This window comes from Mesoplodon mirus, assembly GCF_964341445.2.
Source record: "Mesoplodon mirus genome assembly, chromosome: 2".
In the NCBI taxonomy this organism is placed as follows: Eukaryota; Metazoa; Chordata; class Mammalia; order Artiodactyla; family Ziphiidae; genus Mesoplodon; species Mesoplodon mirus.
The window spans coordinates 58,545,688-58,558,532 of NC_138977.1; the positions used below are offsets into that span (position 1 = coordinate 58,545,688).

General features: G+C 54.7%; 1 protein-coding gene across 5 annotated transcripts in view; it reads left to right on the plus strand.

The window, feature by feature from the left end:
- PALD1 (phosphatase domain containing paladin 1) overlaps positions 1-12,845 on the plus strand; it is a 140,674-nt gene that overhangs the window by 34,407 nt on the left and 93,422 nt on the right. For all 5 annotated transcript variants that reach the window (XR_014293220.1, XM_082611209.1, XM_082611210.1 and 2 more), the window contains exons 2-7: positions 4,901-5,114; positions 8,121-8,223; positions 9,545-9,724; positions 10,835-10,999; positions 11,833-11,993; positions 12,191-12,266. Coding sequence is in view for 4 of the 5 variants with exons in the window: in XM_082611209.1 (XP_082467335.1) it covers positions 4,930-5,114; positions 8,121-8,223; positions 9,545-9,724; positions 10,835-10,999; positions 11,833-11,993; positions 12,191-12,266 (870 nt within the window). In the remaining variant the exon portion in view is untranslated. The remainder of the gene's footprint in view (positions 1-4,900; positions 5,115-8,120; positions 8,224-9,544; positions 9,725-10,834; positions 11,000-11,832; positions 11,994-12,190; positions 12,267-12,845) is intronic.

The following is a 12,845-nucleotide window of genomic DNA, read 5'->3' on the forward strand; positions in this document are numbered from 1 at the left end:
TCAGGAGCAGATGTCCAGGTTTCTGCTTCAGTTGCAAGAGACAGACTCTGCTTTGGAAAAGCCACCATTCATCTTTTCCAAGTCCATAGGGTTTGACAAACTGAAGGTCATGGCTGCTGTTCCATGACCAGGATAGAAGACATGGGAGAGGGGGGACTGTGAGCTTTGGATTAGAGATGGGGAAACTGAGACCAGAATGGTGATGATTCACTTCTACCAAGAATCATATGAAAAGAAATGGACTTGGGCTCCTGCGATGTTTAGGTCCAGGGCCTTAGGAATCAGCTGTTGAACCTCTTGTCTGTCATCCCCACTCTAGGACCCAGAATGGTTGTCTGCAGCATCCCCTTGGCTTGAATACGGCCATTGACGAGAGGCTCACTGCTCCGGCAAGCTGGACGTTTATGCTGTAGCATAAGGCAGTTAGTTGATGACTTGGAGCTAATATTCCAGCTCCTGAAGTTTGATTCTTCTTGGAGAAATGAGGTCACCTCTCTGTGAAAGATTCCATAGGGTGGTTTCTTTTCTCTCGGGACTGACTGCTGTGTGATTGCCCAGAGGCAGGAGGGTGGCATGTCCATGTGTGGAACTTTCTCAAATGCAGTTGTAACTGCAGCCTAGATGATTCTGTGGCTTCTTAGCTGGTCACTGAGGACTTTTGTGGGTGAAATGGAATCTGGAGTCCTCGCTCCCTGCATGGGAGACTGTGCGTCTCTCTTCCCCTCTAGGAGGTCGTGTCTGGGTGCCCTGGCAGAGAGTGGAGTGGATGGGGGTCCCTAAGGTCCCTGAGTGGCGGTCAAGCAGGTCCAAGAGGGAGAGAAGAGTGTGTGGGGGGTGTTCTTGCGGTCAGGGTCAGCTGTGAAGAGACAGGGAGGCAAGCTTATGCTGCCACTTAGCAAAGGCCAGCTGTCCTCACCTGAAATGGACACAGTGAGGCCTGAACCTTATAGGGTTGTGTGTAGGGGGCACCATATGTTGTAAAGCACCCCGCATGGTGCCTGGCACTTAGTAGGTGCTTTGAAATGTCAACAAACAGAAGCAATGGAGAAACGTGGAAGGGGCCTGTATTTGGTGGGGCACGGTGTTCCCTTAAAGCAGTGGTTCCCTTTTTTATTTGCCAAGAGCTCCTGTAGCAGAATGGCAGAAGCTCACAGATCCCTTCTCGGAATGATGTTTTTAAATGCACAAATTAAATATTTGGGATTACAGAGGGAGTAAGTTTTATTGAGAGTGCTATCAAAATAGTAAAAAACAAACTTGTGATGTAGTAATACATGTCCTTAGATATTCTTGCGTTAATAAGATAATCCATTAAGTGACATTAAGGTTAAATTTTACTTTTTTAAAGACACACCAGTGTCAAGGCTGCTGTTGCTTGGCTTTGATGGGGACATTCATCTGGGGTGTGCCTTTGAGGGCATGTGGCCAGCATGATGGACATGCAGGTGTTTGCGATTGGTTCGATGGTCCCAAGTGTGGAGAGCCCCATTTTGCAAATGGCATGGCAGCTTCTTTACAGCTGGCTTCGGAAGGTGAGGCTAGGCTTCTCGCTTGGATCGTCACATTCTCCACGCTTGTTGAGTGAAAGGCGGTTGTGAGAATCTGGATCCCGCGCTGGGGGATCAAGACCGCCAGGCGCAGAGTCGCCCAGAGTTGGCCGGTCCTGTCACCTGAGACCTGGGGGGCAGGGGACCAGGTCTGATAATTACAGTGGTGTGAAGGGAGTGATGAGCGCAAGCCACGTTTCCAGATACCTGCACGGCTGCCGTGTGATGTGAACACGTCTCTGAGCTCAGTGGTGACTATGTCCTGGGCTTTGCGACACAGCAGGAGTGGCCTTCACTTGTGGTTAAGGAGATGTTAGCTTTTAGTTAGAAGTTAGGAAAATAAGGCCTAATTGTTTGCAAAACCATCCAGGCTCATGGATCCGCACCCCCCCATCTTACTATCTAGTCTCATCCTAGTCTACCCCAATTCTCCCTGCAGTAGAGGTTTGAGCACTAGGGACCCCACCTACATGTGGGCCCTTGCTGACCCCTGGCCCTGGCAGTGGACAGCAGTGGTATCACCACTAGGACTGCCAATCTTAGGAGCTAGATCCATTTGGAAGGGGCCTTCAGACTGTCCCATCCTTCACTGTCATTTTATGGCTGGGGCTGCTGAGGCCCAGAGGGGAGAAGTAAATTGCCCAAGGCCCCACAGCATGTGGCCATCAGGATGAAGGGTCCTTTGCTGGCGAGGCTCACTCTAGGTGGGGTGGAGAGGCTTCAGGGGGAGAGTTGCAGAGTGAGAAGCCTGGGAATCCCAGGGTTTCCCCCTCCTCTAGACATTTTGGAGACAGGTCAACTTTCAGATGATACGGTCTTTCCCCCACGCCTGCAGCTGTGCACATCTGTATTGTCTCCGGGCTGTCCTTATAGGGACCGGCTGGGGCCTTTCACCGCCTGTGGAGCCCTCGAGAGAGACGAAGAAGGCAGGAGCTGGAGCTTTGGGGGAGGCGAGGGGCAGGCGAGATGGAGGTGCCAGGCCTGGCCCAGCCCCGTGGGAGCAGGGCCCAGCCTCGGCCTGGCAGCTGTAGCCAGCTGTTGCCTCCTGCAGGCCCTTCCCATGTCCTGTCCGTCACTCCCTCCTTTGGGACAGCCTCCCAAGTCCTGTTCTTGGAGGAGGCTGTTCCCACCCATGCCTCCTTGGCCCAGGCTGCTGAAGAGGGGTCTAGGGACAGTTGGTGAGCCATGTTGGGGACCTGCTGTGGCAGGCGAAGTGGAGAGAAGGTTCTGGCTCTGCTGACGGTCAGCTGGGGGTCCACTGTGGAGCCCCTCACCTGCTCTGAGTGCCTGTGTTTCTGTTTGGAAGCAGAGGCTCATTCCTTCCACCTTCTACCAGGAAAAAAAAAAAAAGAGAGAGATTGGACCGGGTGTGGAGAGTCGTGATGAGGCTCTTACAAAAACATTCGGTTAGCGTGTTAGCAGAGCTGTCACACAGCTGCTGGGAGTTGTCAAGGGTGACAAGGCTGGGCCGGAGAGAGGTGGGGAACCCTTTCCAGACTGGAGAGGGAGAGGGGGTGGTTTGGCGTGCTGGGAGGGGTGGAATGAGTAGCCATTCTGTCTGGGTGGCTCTGGGAAGGCGGAGCCTGAGGGCACAGCCCGGGGAGGCCCTGGGAGCGCCCGCCTTGGGACCAGGAGCTCTGATTCGGGATCTGGGAGGGGAGAGGGCGCAGTGAGCTCAGCCTTCAGACTGATCTGCTGCCCCGGTTTCATGCTGACCCCTGACCCCACCATCCACTGCCTGAGGTGCCGCTGCTGCTTATGAGAGGGCGTGGGCGGAGCGTGGATGGTGGGGGACAGGTAGTCCCCGCTGCCTGAGGGGGCACAGCTCATGCCAGGCAGCTTGGGGAGCGGAGGGGAGTCGTCAGGTTCTAAAGACTGCTTATCGCCTCTGTGTTCTCAGAGGCGAAGTATCTCAGGGTGCAGGTGGGGGGTGGGGCCTGGCCGGGCAGGTCGCTCCCTCCCCCTCCAGATCCTGGTCCGTCAGCGCCACATGGGGCCAGCTGCTGCTGGGCTCTCAGAAAGTTCTTTGAGCCTCTGTCTCCCACGTCTGTCGCCCCCTCTCTTGGGTCTGTGTGGAATTCCCAGCCCCTTCCCTTCCCAGCGGGCCTGGTTCTTGGACACCTGAGCCAGTTCTCCCCACACCCTCTACCAGCTCTTAGCAGCTCTCCTGGCCTGCTTCCCCAGCCATTCTTTTTATTTGTTTTAAATAGATTTTATTACCCAGTGTTCAGAGGAGAAAAATCAGAAACCGCAGATAAGGAAAAAGGAGAAGATAAAAATTGTCTATAATCTCATCACCAGGTGATGACTCAGGTTAGCATCTTGATACCTGCACGGCTGCCTCTTCCCGGATTTTTCTCCTGCTACATGTTCATGCATTAAAATGAGATTATAGTCTGTACTTGCTTTGCAGCCTGCTCCTTCCATTCCTGTTTCCTAGATATCTTTCCACAGCAGTCAATAAGGTATTTTTAAGGCTGTTTAACATTCCACGTTAGAGATACCCCATAATTTATTCAGCAAATCCCGTTGCAGGCTGTTTCCAGTGTTTTGTTACTGTAAGTAACATTGCAATCAACAAAACACCCTTGTAGCCCAGTTGTTACGTGCATCCTTAACTATCAATATTTCCCTAGGAGAGAGCCCTGTGAGAGGAATTGGGAGTCCATGAGGATGCCTGGCATGCCGGATGTTGGGCAAAAGCTTTGGCTGTTGCGATGTTGATGGTGTTGAGGTTACTGATGTAGAGTTCAGGGGCCTGGTGTTTTTGTTGAACCCTTGACCTGCTGAGAACTCACCCAATCTGGACTTCCCTGGCCTCATTTTGTGACATTCACGGCTAGAATATCCTCCTGCGTCCTGTTCCCATCCAAATCCTTCAAATCTGTCTCCATACTTCCCTCTGCCTCTGGTTCTGGTTCTCCCTCTGGTGAGGGCCTCCTCCTTCTCCCAGTCTAGAGGGCGTGGCCTCCATGTGGCCTGACCCAATTACTTGGAGCCCTAGGTCCTGCCCTGATGGGGATGGTTAACGCCTTCCTAACTGTCTTATCTTCACTGGGGGAGTGTAAGCTGTAAGGGGTCAGGGGGCTACATCTTCTTGACTCTCCATGTCCATAACTACCCCCAAGGCAGCAGCAGGGGGCCAGGCACACAGTAGGTGCTCCGCGAACATATGCTTTGCTGGGCACCGGCGTGGAGGCAGCAAACCCACCCTCTGTCTCCAGCTGCAGGGTGAGCTGGCCCTCTCATGGGCCTCAGACTGTGTATCTGTTCACAGGGTAGGGATGGTGGGTGGGCTGGGTCCCTTCCTGCTGTGGCTTTTCCCACCCCCTCCTTGACCTCTTACCCCACAGGTCTTGGGTCCTGAGGCCCCCGGCAGACTATGGGTACAACGGCCAGCACAGCCCAGCAGACAGTCTCAGCCAGCGCCCCCTTTGAGGGCCTCCAGAACGGCGGCACGATGGACGGTCGGCACTCACTCAGTGTCCACTCCTTCCAGACCACGGGCTTGCACAACAGTAAGGCCAAGTCCATCATCCCCAACAAGGTGGCCCCCGTCGTGATCACGTGAGTGGCAGGACAAGTGTGACCATGTCCCCGGAAGACATGGCTGGGGGGAGCTGCCTGGAGGGGTGGTGGCATACAGCACTTCACGTCTCCAAACTGCTTTCGTAGATGAAGATACTGAGGCCCAGAGAGGTTAAGCAGTTTGTCTGGAGTCACACAGGAAGTGGGTGGCAGAGCCGGTGTCTGTCACGGGTCTCTTAGCCCATATTACTTACCATGTCACAGTGCCAGGGAGTGTGGAGAGGGAAGAGTGGCTGGGGGAGGGGGGACACCCTTTTGAGAGTAATTTTTTGCTGACGTTTTCAAAGGAAGTGTATATTCTTAGATGCATAAAATGTAGATTTTTCCCCCCCAAAACCTGTAATTATGGTTCGAAACTGAGGTTAACACCGGGCCATTAAAGGGCCTTGGGCTGAAAAAGCTGGAAGCTGTTGGTCAACTCTCCTATTTAGGCCCTTCAAGGACATTCCCAGAGGAGGCTGAGGGTTTGTTCTGGCCCCATATTTTGAGAGACCTGGACACACTGCATGCCTCATGTGGGCCCAGGGAAGGAGTGGGTGCTGGGAGCCTGAGGCCAGGGAGACAGAAGGGGCATTGGATGTGTCTCCCGGTGAGTCAGGAAGCCTTGCCTTATATCATATCTGCCCACCGAGCTTCCCTGCCTCTGGACCCCTCCAGGATGGAGGAAGTGGGACATGATGAGCTAAGAATTAAATGTATTCCACGCAGAGACGTTTGGCAGAGAGTTAGCAGATGGGGCCTTCTGTATAAGGAAACCTGAGGAGTGGGAATGATAAATCCGGCCTGCTGCCTTTGGGGCCTGACAGGAAAATTGTAGTCATAATACGTTACTGTGCTTATGATAAGGGGAGGAAAAGAGACGTTAAATAAAAGGGACTTGAGGGCTTCCCTGGTGGCTCAGTGGTTAAGAATCTGCCTGCCAATGCAGGGGACATGGGTGGGAGCCCTGGTCCGGGAAGATCCCACATGCCGTGGAGCAACTAAGCCCGTGCGCCACAGCTACTGAGCCTGCACTCTAGAGCCTGCGAGCCACAACTACTGAAGCCCATGTGCCACAACTACTAAAGCCCACGTGCCTAGAGCCCGTGTTCCACAGCAAGAGAAGCCACTGCAATGAGAAGCCCGTGCACCACAACGAAGAGCAGCCCCTGCTCACCTCAACTAGAGAAAGTCTGCGCGAAGCAATGAAGACCCAACACAGCCAGCAATAAAAAAAATAAAATAAGTTTATTTAAAAAAGAAAAAAGGGACTTGATATATAGTCTTTTGACTAGCAGATGACAAAACTAGGTCAGGGTCTTGAGCACAGTGTTGGAACCTCGTGTCCTGGGCCTGGCTCTGCCTCTGTCCTGCTCTGTGACCGTGGGCAGATACTTTTCCCTCTCGGGGCCTCAGTTTCCTTATCAGGATATGTGGGGATGACATTCAAAATATTTAAGCGTGGTGTGGCTCAGGACAGTCACCGGTCTGCTGCAGAAATCCACTGTAGTGAGACTGTGTGCTCCCTGGAGCCAGCCGTGACCCAGTGATCCTTGGGTTGTAGCTTGTTTGAGGTTCAAGGGACCTTAGAAGACCATCCAGTACAGCGGCTGGCAAACCGTATCCTTCAGGCCCATCTCCTGTTTCGGTAAATAAGAGTTCGATAAGAGTTCGTTGGGACACTGCCACTCCCGCTCATTTGCGTATTGTCAGCAGACGCTTAAGGCTGCAACAGCAGAGTTGAGGAGTTGCAGCTGACTGCGTGGCCCACAAAGCCTAAAGTATTTACTATCTTTATCTGGTCCTTTATAGGAAAGGTTTGCTCACTCCTGACCTGATAGCTATTAGATCAGATGTGAAAACTGATCTAGACACAGGAACTGAGTCTCGGGAGGCAGAATGGTTTGCTCGCCACGGGTCCCGTGTGATGGAAGCAGAGCTGGCCGAGGGAGCCCAGGTCTCTGGACTCCTGTCCAGTGCTCCCCACCCCAGTCATTCCCCCACCCTGCCTTTCCTTTTGTAAAGAGGCTCAGACCCCAGATCGTGAGCTCTGGGAGGCTGTCTTATTCATTGTTATAATCAGCACAGAAACTTGCTGGGTCTTGAGTGCACAGCACTCCCCCTGGTTTAGCATCTACAGAAAGCTGTGGGTTTTGTTTGAAATGGCCCTGTGTGGAGGTAGAACTACTGCTAGTAATTGTCGTTAGATGACTAAATGATCACAGTCTTCGAGGCACTGGGCTAAGCACTTACTTCATTAGGGCACTGTCTTCTCACAGCAGCCCTTAGGAGGTTGCAGTTACTGGAAACGGAGCTATAGAGCAAGTAACTCCAAAGCCATGGAGTTAATGAGCAGGTGGAGTCGGAGTCATACCCAGGCCACATGGCCCCAAAGCCTGGGTCCTGAACCACTGCACTGTGCTAGGGGGTTGTCAGTGTGGGGTTGTTCTCAGAGACAGTCTGATGGAGGGACCGTCTGGGATGGTCCTTGTTAAGCCTTGTTTAAGGAGGCCTTAAACAAGACAGAAGCTTCTCTCTACACAAACGTCCAGGAGGTACTCCAGGCTGATGTGGCTGCTCCATGATCAGTCAGGCTCCTCCTCTCTTGTTGCCCCACCATCATCAGCATCTACTTCCTGCCATCATTTCTGGATGCTAGACAGGGAGAAGGAGGGAAGGGTAGAGGGCACACATCTTCTCTTTATGGGGATGGCCCAGAAGTTGCACACATCACTTCTCCTCACATCCCATTGGCCCAAACTGAATCACATGATCACACTAGCTGCAAGGGAGGCTGGGACATGTAGTCTTCAGCTGGATGTCCCAGTCACATTCCAGGGTACTATTGCTGAGGAAGAAGGGGAGAGTGGCTATTGGGGGACAGTGGGCAGCCTCTATCATAAATGCGTGTGTGGGATGGGGTGGCCCTGCCGTAGGCCTGGTGAGGGTGGAGTGGATACTGGCTGCGGAGGTTGCCTGACCCAGTCTCCATCCTGCCCCTGGCAGGTACAACTGCAAGGAGGAGTTCCAGATCCACGATGAGCTGCTCAAAGCCCATTACACGCTGGGCCGGCTCTCAGATGCCACCCCAGAGCACTACCTGGTGCAGGTGAGGTTGGGCCTGTCCCTCTCTCCCCCTTGCGGCCTCTCCCACCCTCTTGCCTTCCTTCCTCACAGGCTCCCTCCCTAATCTCCTCCTGCTTTCCACACTGTCCCCCTTCTCTGCTTCACTGCCTCACCCCACCCTCTGGGGTCCTGATCCCACTTCCTCTCACCCCCTGGTTTCCTGGGCCCCGTTCCTCCTGCCCTGTGGAGCCCCCTGCTCTTCTGTCCTCATCTGTCCCCTGCCTGGCCCCAGCCTGCCCACACCTCTCTCTCGGAGCACCAGGGAGAACAGAGAAGGGAGCCTGAAGGACCTGGGACCCCAGACAGCTCCCCCCAGGCTGGGAATCTCCATCCCATTCTCTTTTGAAGTTTCAGAACTTCTCTGGAATGTAGAGAGATGTAGATGTAGATGTACATGTATCTATCTGTCTTTGTATCTTTTTTTTTTTTTTTTTGCCTTAAATATCCCCTGGAAAGTAAAGTCTACAAGGGCAGATGACTTTTCATGTGTCTTGTTCACTGCTATAGCCCCAGGCCCTAGAACAGTGCTTGGGTATAATGTAGTTGCTCAATAAATAGTGAATGAATGAATGAATGAATGAATGATAATCATGATGATTAAACTGTATTTGTTGAAGGAGGGTCTGGGTAGGAGGTGGCAGTGGACGGGTAGATGGGTGAACAGGTGGATGAGATGACCTCATGGTTCCTTTTTGCCCAGGAATGTGTCTTCTGGTTCCTCCTGCTTTCACCTGATCCCTGAGTAGTGTTTTCCTCTTTTCTCTGTAGTCACTGCCTCCCCAGCTGGGGAGGGGAGAAACCTGCCCATTCCCAGAGCCGCAGGCCTCTAGGAAGTGGCTAGCAGTTTTCTCCTGGTTGGTTCTTGGTGCCCCAGCTGTGACTCCCTACTCGAGCCCCTTTTCCATGAGCTTCCTCTGGGTATGAGAGATGTTTTCTGTGTGCCTGGGGAGCTGCAGGCCCACCCTAGAGGCAGCTTTGGTCTTCTGTTTCATGTCCCTGGAGTACCTCTCCCTGCTCTCCTTCCTCAAGGCCAGGCTCAGATGCCACTTCCTGTATGAAGCCCTTTTGGATTCCCCCTCAGGAGGAGTTGCATTTCCTTTTCCCACACTGTACGACACTCCTCCTGGCATCACGGATAGTCACGTATTTTGTCTACTTTTTCCACGAGTCAGCAGACAACTTGAGGACCATGTCCCCCACCCCCTCTCCCTGCTCCCCATCCCCTGGGGTCTGGGACAGAGCCCTGTTTGTAGAAGACATCCCTGAGTCATCTGAGTGACCCCCTGTGGCTCTCCCCCTGCCAGGGCCGCTACTTCCTAGTGCGGGATGTTGCGGAGAAGATGGATGTGCTGGGCACTCTGCAGAGCTGTGGGGCCCCCAACTTCCGGCAGGTGCGGGGCAGGCTCGCTGTGTTCGGCATGGGGCAGCCCAGCCTCTCAGGATTCAGGCGGGTTCTTCAGAAACTCCAGAAGGACGGACACAGGGTAAGCATGGCCATTTCCCAGGCAGGGGCTAGCCCCCAAATCTGGGGAAGGGGGTTCCTGGAGGGGCAACTTCCGAGGCTCTGGAGGGGCCTGGCCATATCATAAGGAGGGTGACTGGTGACCAGGCCCAGGCCCTGCCAGGCCTTCAGTACCATTATGGTCACTGTGGTCAGCATGACTGGGAAATTCTGGGTAAATGTTTATTGCACTGTCCTGTGTGGACATGGGAGCCCCAAGGTCAGAAGCCCCTTATACACCCCACAGGATGATGATCACAGCTAACACGTCCTCATGTCAATCCTATGAGGCAGTTATTCTCCCATTTTACAGAGGAGGAAACTGAGGCCCAGAGAGGATAAGTGACACAGCCCTTGAGTGGTGTCCCAAGACACAAACCTAGACCCCTGGACTCCACATGCCTGCTTTACATGCCTCCTCTCTCCTGCCTCATGTGGAGGTGGGGTTTTAAGTGTCTCCAGGACAGAGGATGAGTGTCCACTGTGATTGCAGGTTTATGGCGGGCAGCCGAGTGTGATTTGACCTGGGTTAAGATGGAGAGTCCTTAGTGAACCAGAGTGGGGAGGGGGTGTTAGCTGAGCATGGATCCCACCTTCCCAGCAACTTCTCCAGGGCGGGGCCTGCCCACACATCTCCCTCTGTCTGTACGGTGCTCAGTGAATGAATGATTACATGGTGGTGGTGGGCATTCACTTCCTCAGCTGATGTTTATCAAGCACTTGATTTACCTAGGGCTCTGCACTAGGAATTGTGGGGACATGAAAATGACAAGGACGTGATTCTACCCGCAAGGAACCTGTGGTCCACAAAGGGAGAAAGATGTATTCATTGATAACATTAATCCAGAGCAGGAGTTAACACCTCAAGATTCAGATGAAGGGCTGTTGGCCCTGAGAGGAGGGAGGGTCAGGAGCCGGTGGCACTGGGACTGAGCTTTGCTTCTGGGGTAGGATTCAGGTTGCAGGGGCAGAGTGGGGTGATGGGCCCACGATGAGGGGGAGCGGCTAGCTCAGGGGCCCAGAGGTGGGGCAGTGGAGCAGGTGTCCACTCCGGATAGCGGTGATGGTTCCTTCCTTCTCGGGTTCCCAGCAGGAGTGCGTCATCTTCTGTGTACGGGAGGAGCCCGTGCTGTTCCTGCGTGCTGATGAGGACTTCGTGCCCTACACGCCTCGAGACAAGCAGAGTCTTCACGAGAACCTCCAGGGCCTCGGACCTGGGGTCCAGGTGGAGCGCTTGGAGCTGGCCATCCGGAAGGAGGTGAGGGCCACCGGTGTGGGTGGGAGGCTGCCCTTCTGGTAGGCCTTGGACAGCTGAGTTGAGCCCCAGCCCCGCCTTGCTCTCACTGGCACACACTCGCTCACTTTTCTGCCCTGCTTGGGTGAATGGCTGCTGCAACGCTGGCTCTGGGCAGCCAGGGGAAGGGCTTCTCTTCTCGGCTCTGCTTGCCTCTGCCCCTTTCCCCCCCTGCTTTTCTCCTCCAAACTCAGCGTCATTATTTAGAAAAGGGTCTGGTGGAGGGGAAAGAGCACTAGACTAAAAGCCCCAAGACAAGTTCAGCCTCCTGTGAGCTGTGAGGCCTGGGCTGGGTCACTTCTCTCCACGGGCCTCTGTTTCTGAGGTTCCTCTGTCCTCCTCCTTCACAGCTGGAAGGTTTGTCAGGGTCTCTGAGGCTGTTGATGCAGCACAGAGGTGTGTAAATAGTGTGTGGGGGTCGTGGCGTCCCCTACCTCCCCTGGGGCATCCCGGGCAGGAACGGAGGCCGCAGCTCAGGCTTTCTCCCCTCTGGCTCCCAGTTGACCGAGCTTCCTCCTGTCCTTCAGTCTGGCGGTTTAGCCAATTCCTGCTGCCCACTGGGCCAAGCCCTTCCAACCTGGCCCCAGTGTGGGCCATATCAACTCAGGCATGGGTGGCTGCCCTCAGGCCAGTGGCTGCCCTGGTCCTGTCAGGGCTCCCAGGGCACAGAGAGGACCTCTGGTGTGTGGTTCTCCCTGGAGGGAAAGCAGCCTGTCTATGGCCTCTGTGTGGCCTAGGCACTCCAGAGCTCAGCCAGGAAAGTCCGTCATGGCCCTCTGGCCCCCTACCTCCTGTAGATCCACGACTTTGCCCAGCTGAGCGAGAATAAGTACTACGTGTACCACAACACCGAAGACCTGCGGGGGGAGCCCCACGCCGTGGCCGTCAGGGGCGAGGAGGATGTGTACGTGACCCAGGAGGTGTACAAGCGGCCCCTCTTCCTGCGGCCCACCTACAGGTACCGAGGGCCTGCACAGGCCCCCAGTGTGCTGGGCGTGGGTGCTCTCTGGGCCTGCTCTCCAGCTGCGGCCTCAGTCTCACCATCTGCAGGTTGGGCTGAGTTCCCCACGCCTGTGTCTCCCATGGGAATCTGGGGGTGAGGGGATGTCCGGGGTGTGTGGTCTGCCTGATGGGCTGCTCCCCCTCACTTGGCAGGTACCACCGTCTGCCCCTGCCAGAGCAAGGGGCCCCCCTGGAAACCCAGTTTGATGCCTTTGTCAGTGTCCTCCGGGTAAGTGGGGGCAAGAGGGGTGGTGGGAGCACGGAGGGTGGGCAGGTGCTTGGGGAGTGGGTCTGTGTCGAGGCCCCGTCTCCATGGAGATGCCCTGGTGGGTGTGGCTTCTGGAGGAAGGCTGAGGGCATGAGTGTGTGGGCTGTGTGTGTGTGTCTGGTGTGGGTGTGTATTTGTACATTCTCTAATGACAGAGCCCAGCGCTGACCGTCTGGAGGACTGGACTCTGGCTGTGGCTTGGCTGCTAACTTGCTGTGTGATCCTGGACAGATCTCCTAACTTCTAGGCCTCAAGTTCCTCATTTCTATATTGGAACTAAAAATTCTTACCTTCCAGGCTTCAGCTGATATCTCCTGAGTACCGGTGTTTCTGTCCCAACCCCCTCGGGAGGTCACCTTATTTAATTTGCCTCTCACAGCAGAGTAACTGTGGGCCCTGTCCCCTCTGAGTAGTTCTCAGCTCCAGGGCCCTGGGAAGGAGGCAGGGCCTGTGCTCCTGGGGCAGGTGGAGCAGATCGGGCCGTGGGGCTGGGCGGCCCATGTCATGACCCCCCAACCCCAATTTGGTCCTCAGCCGAGG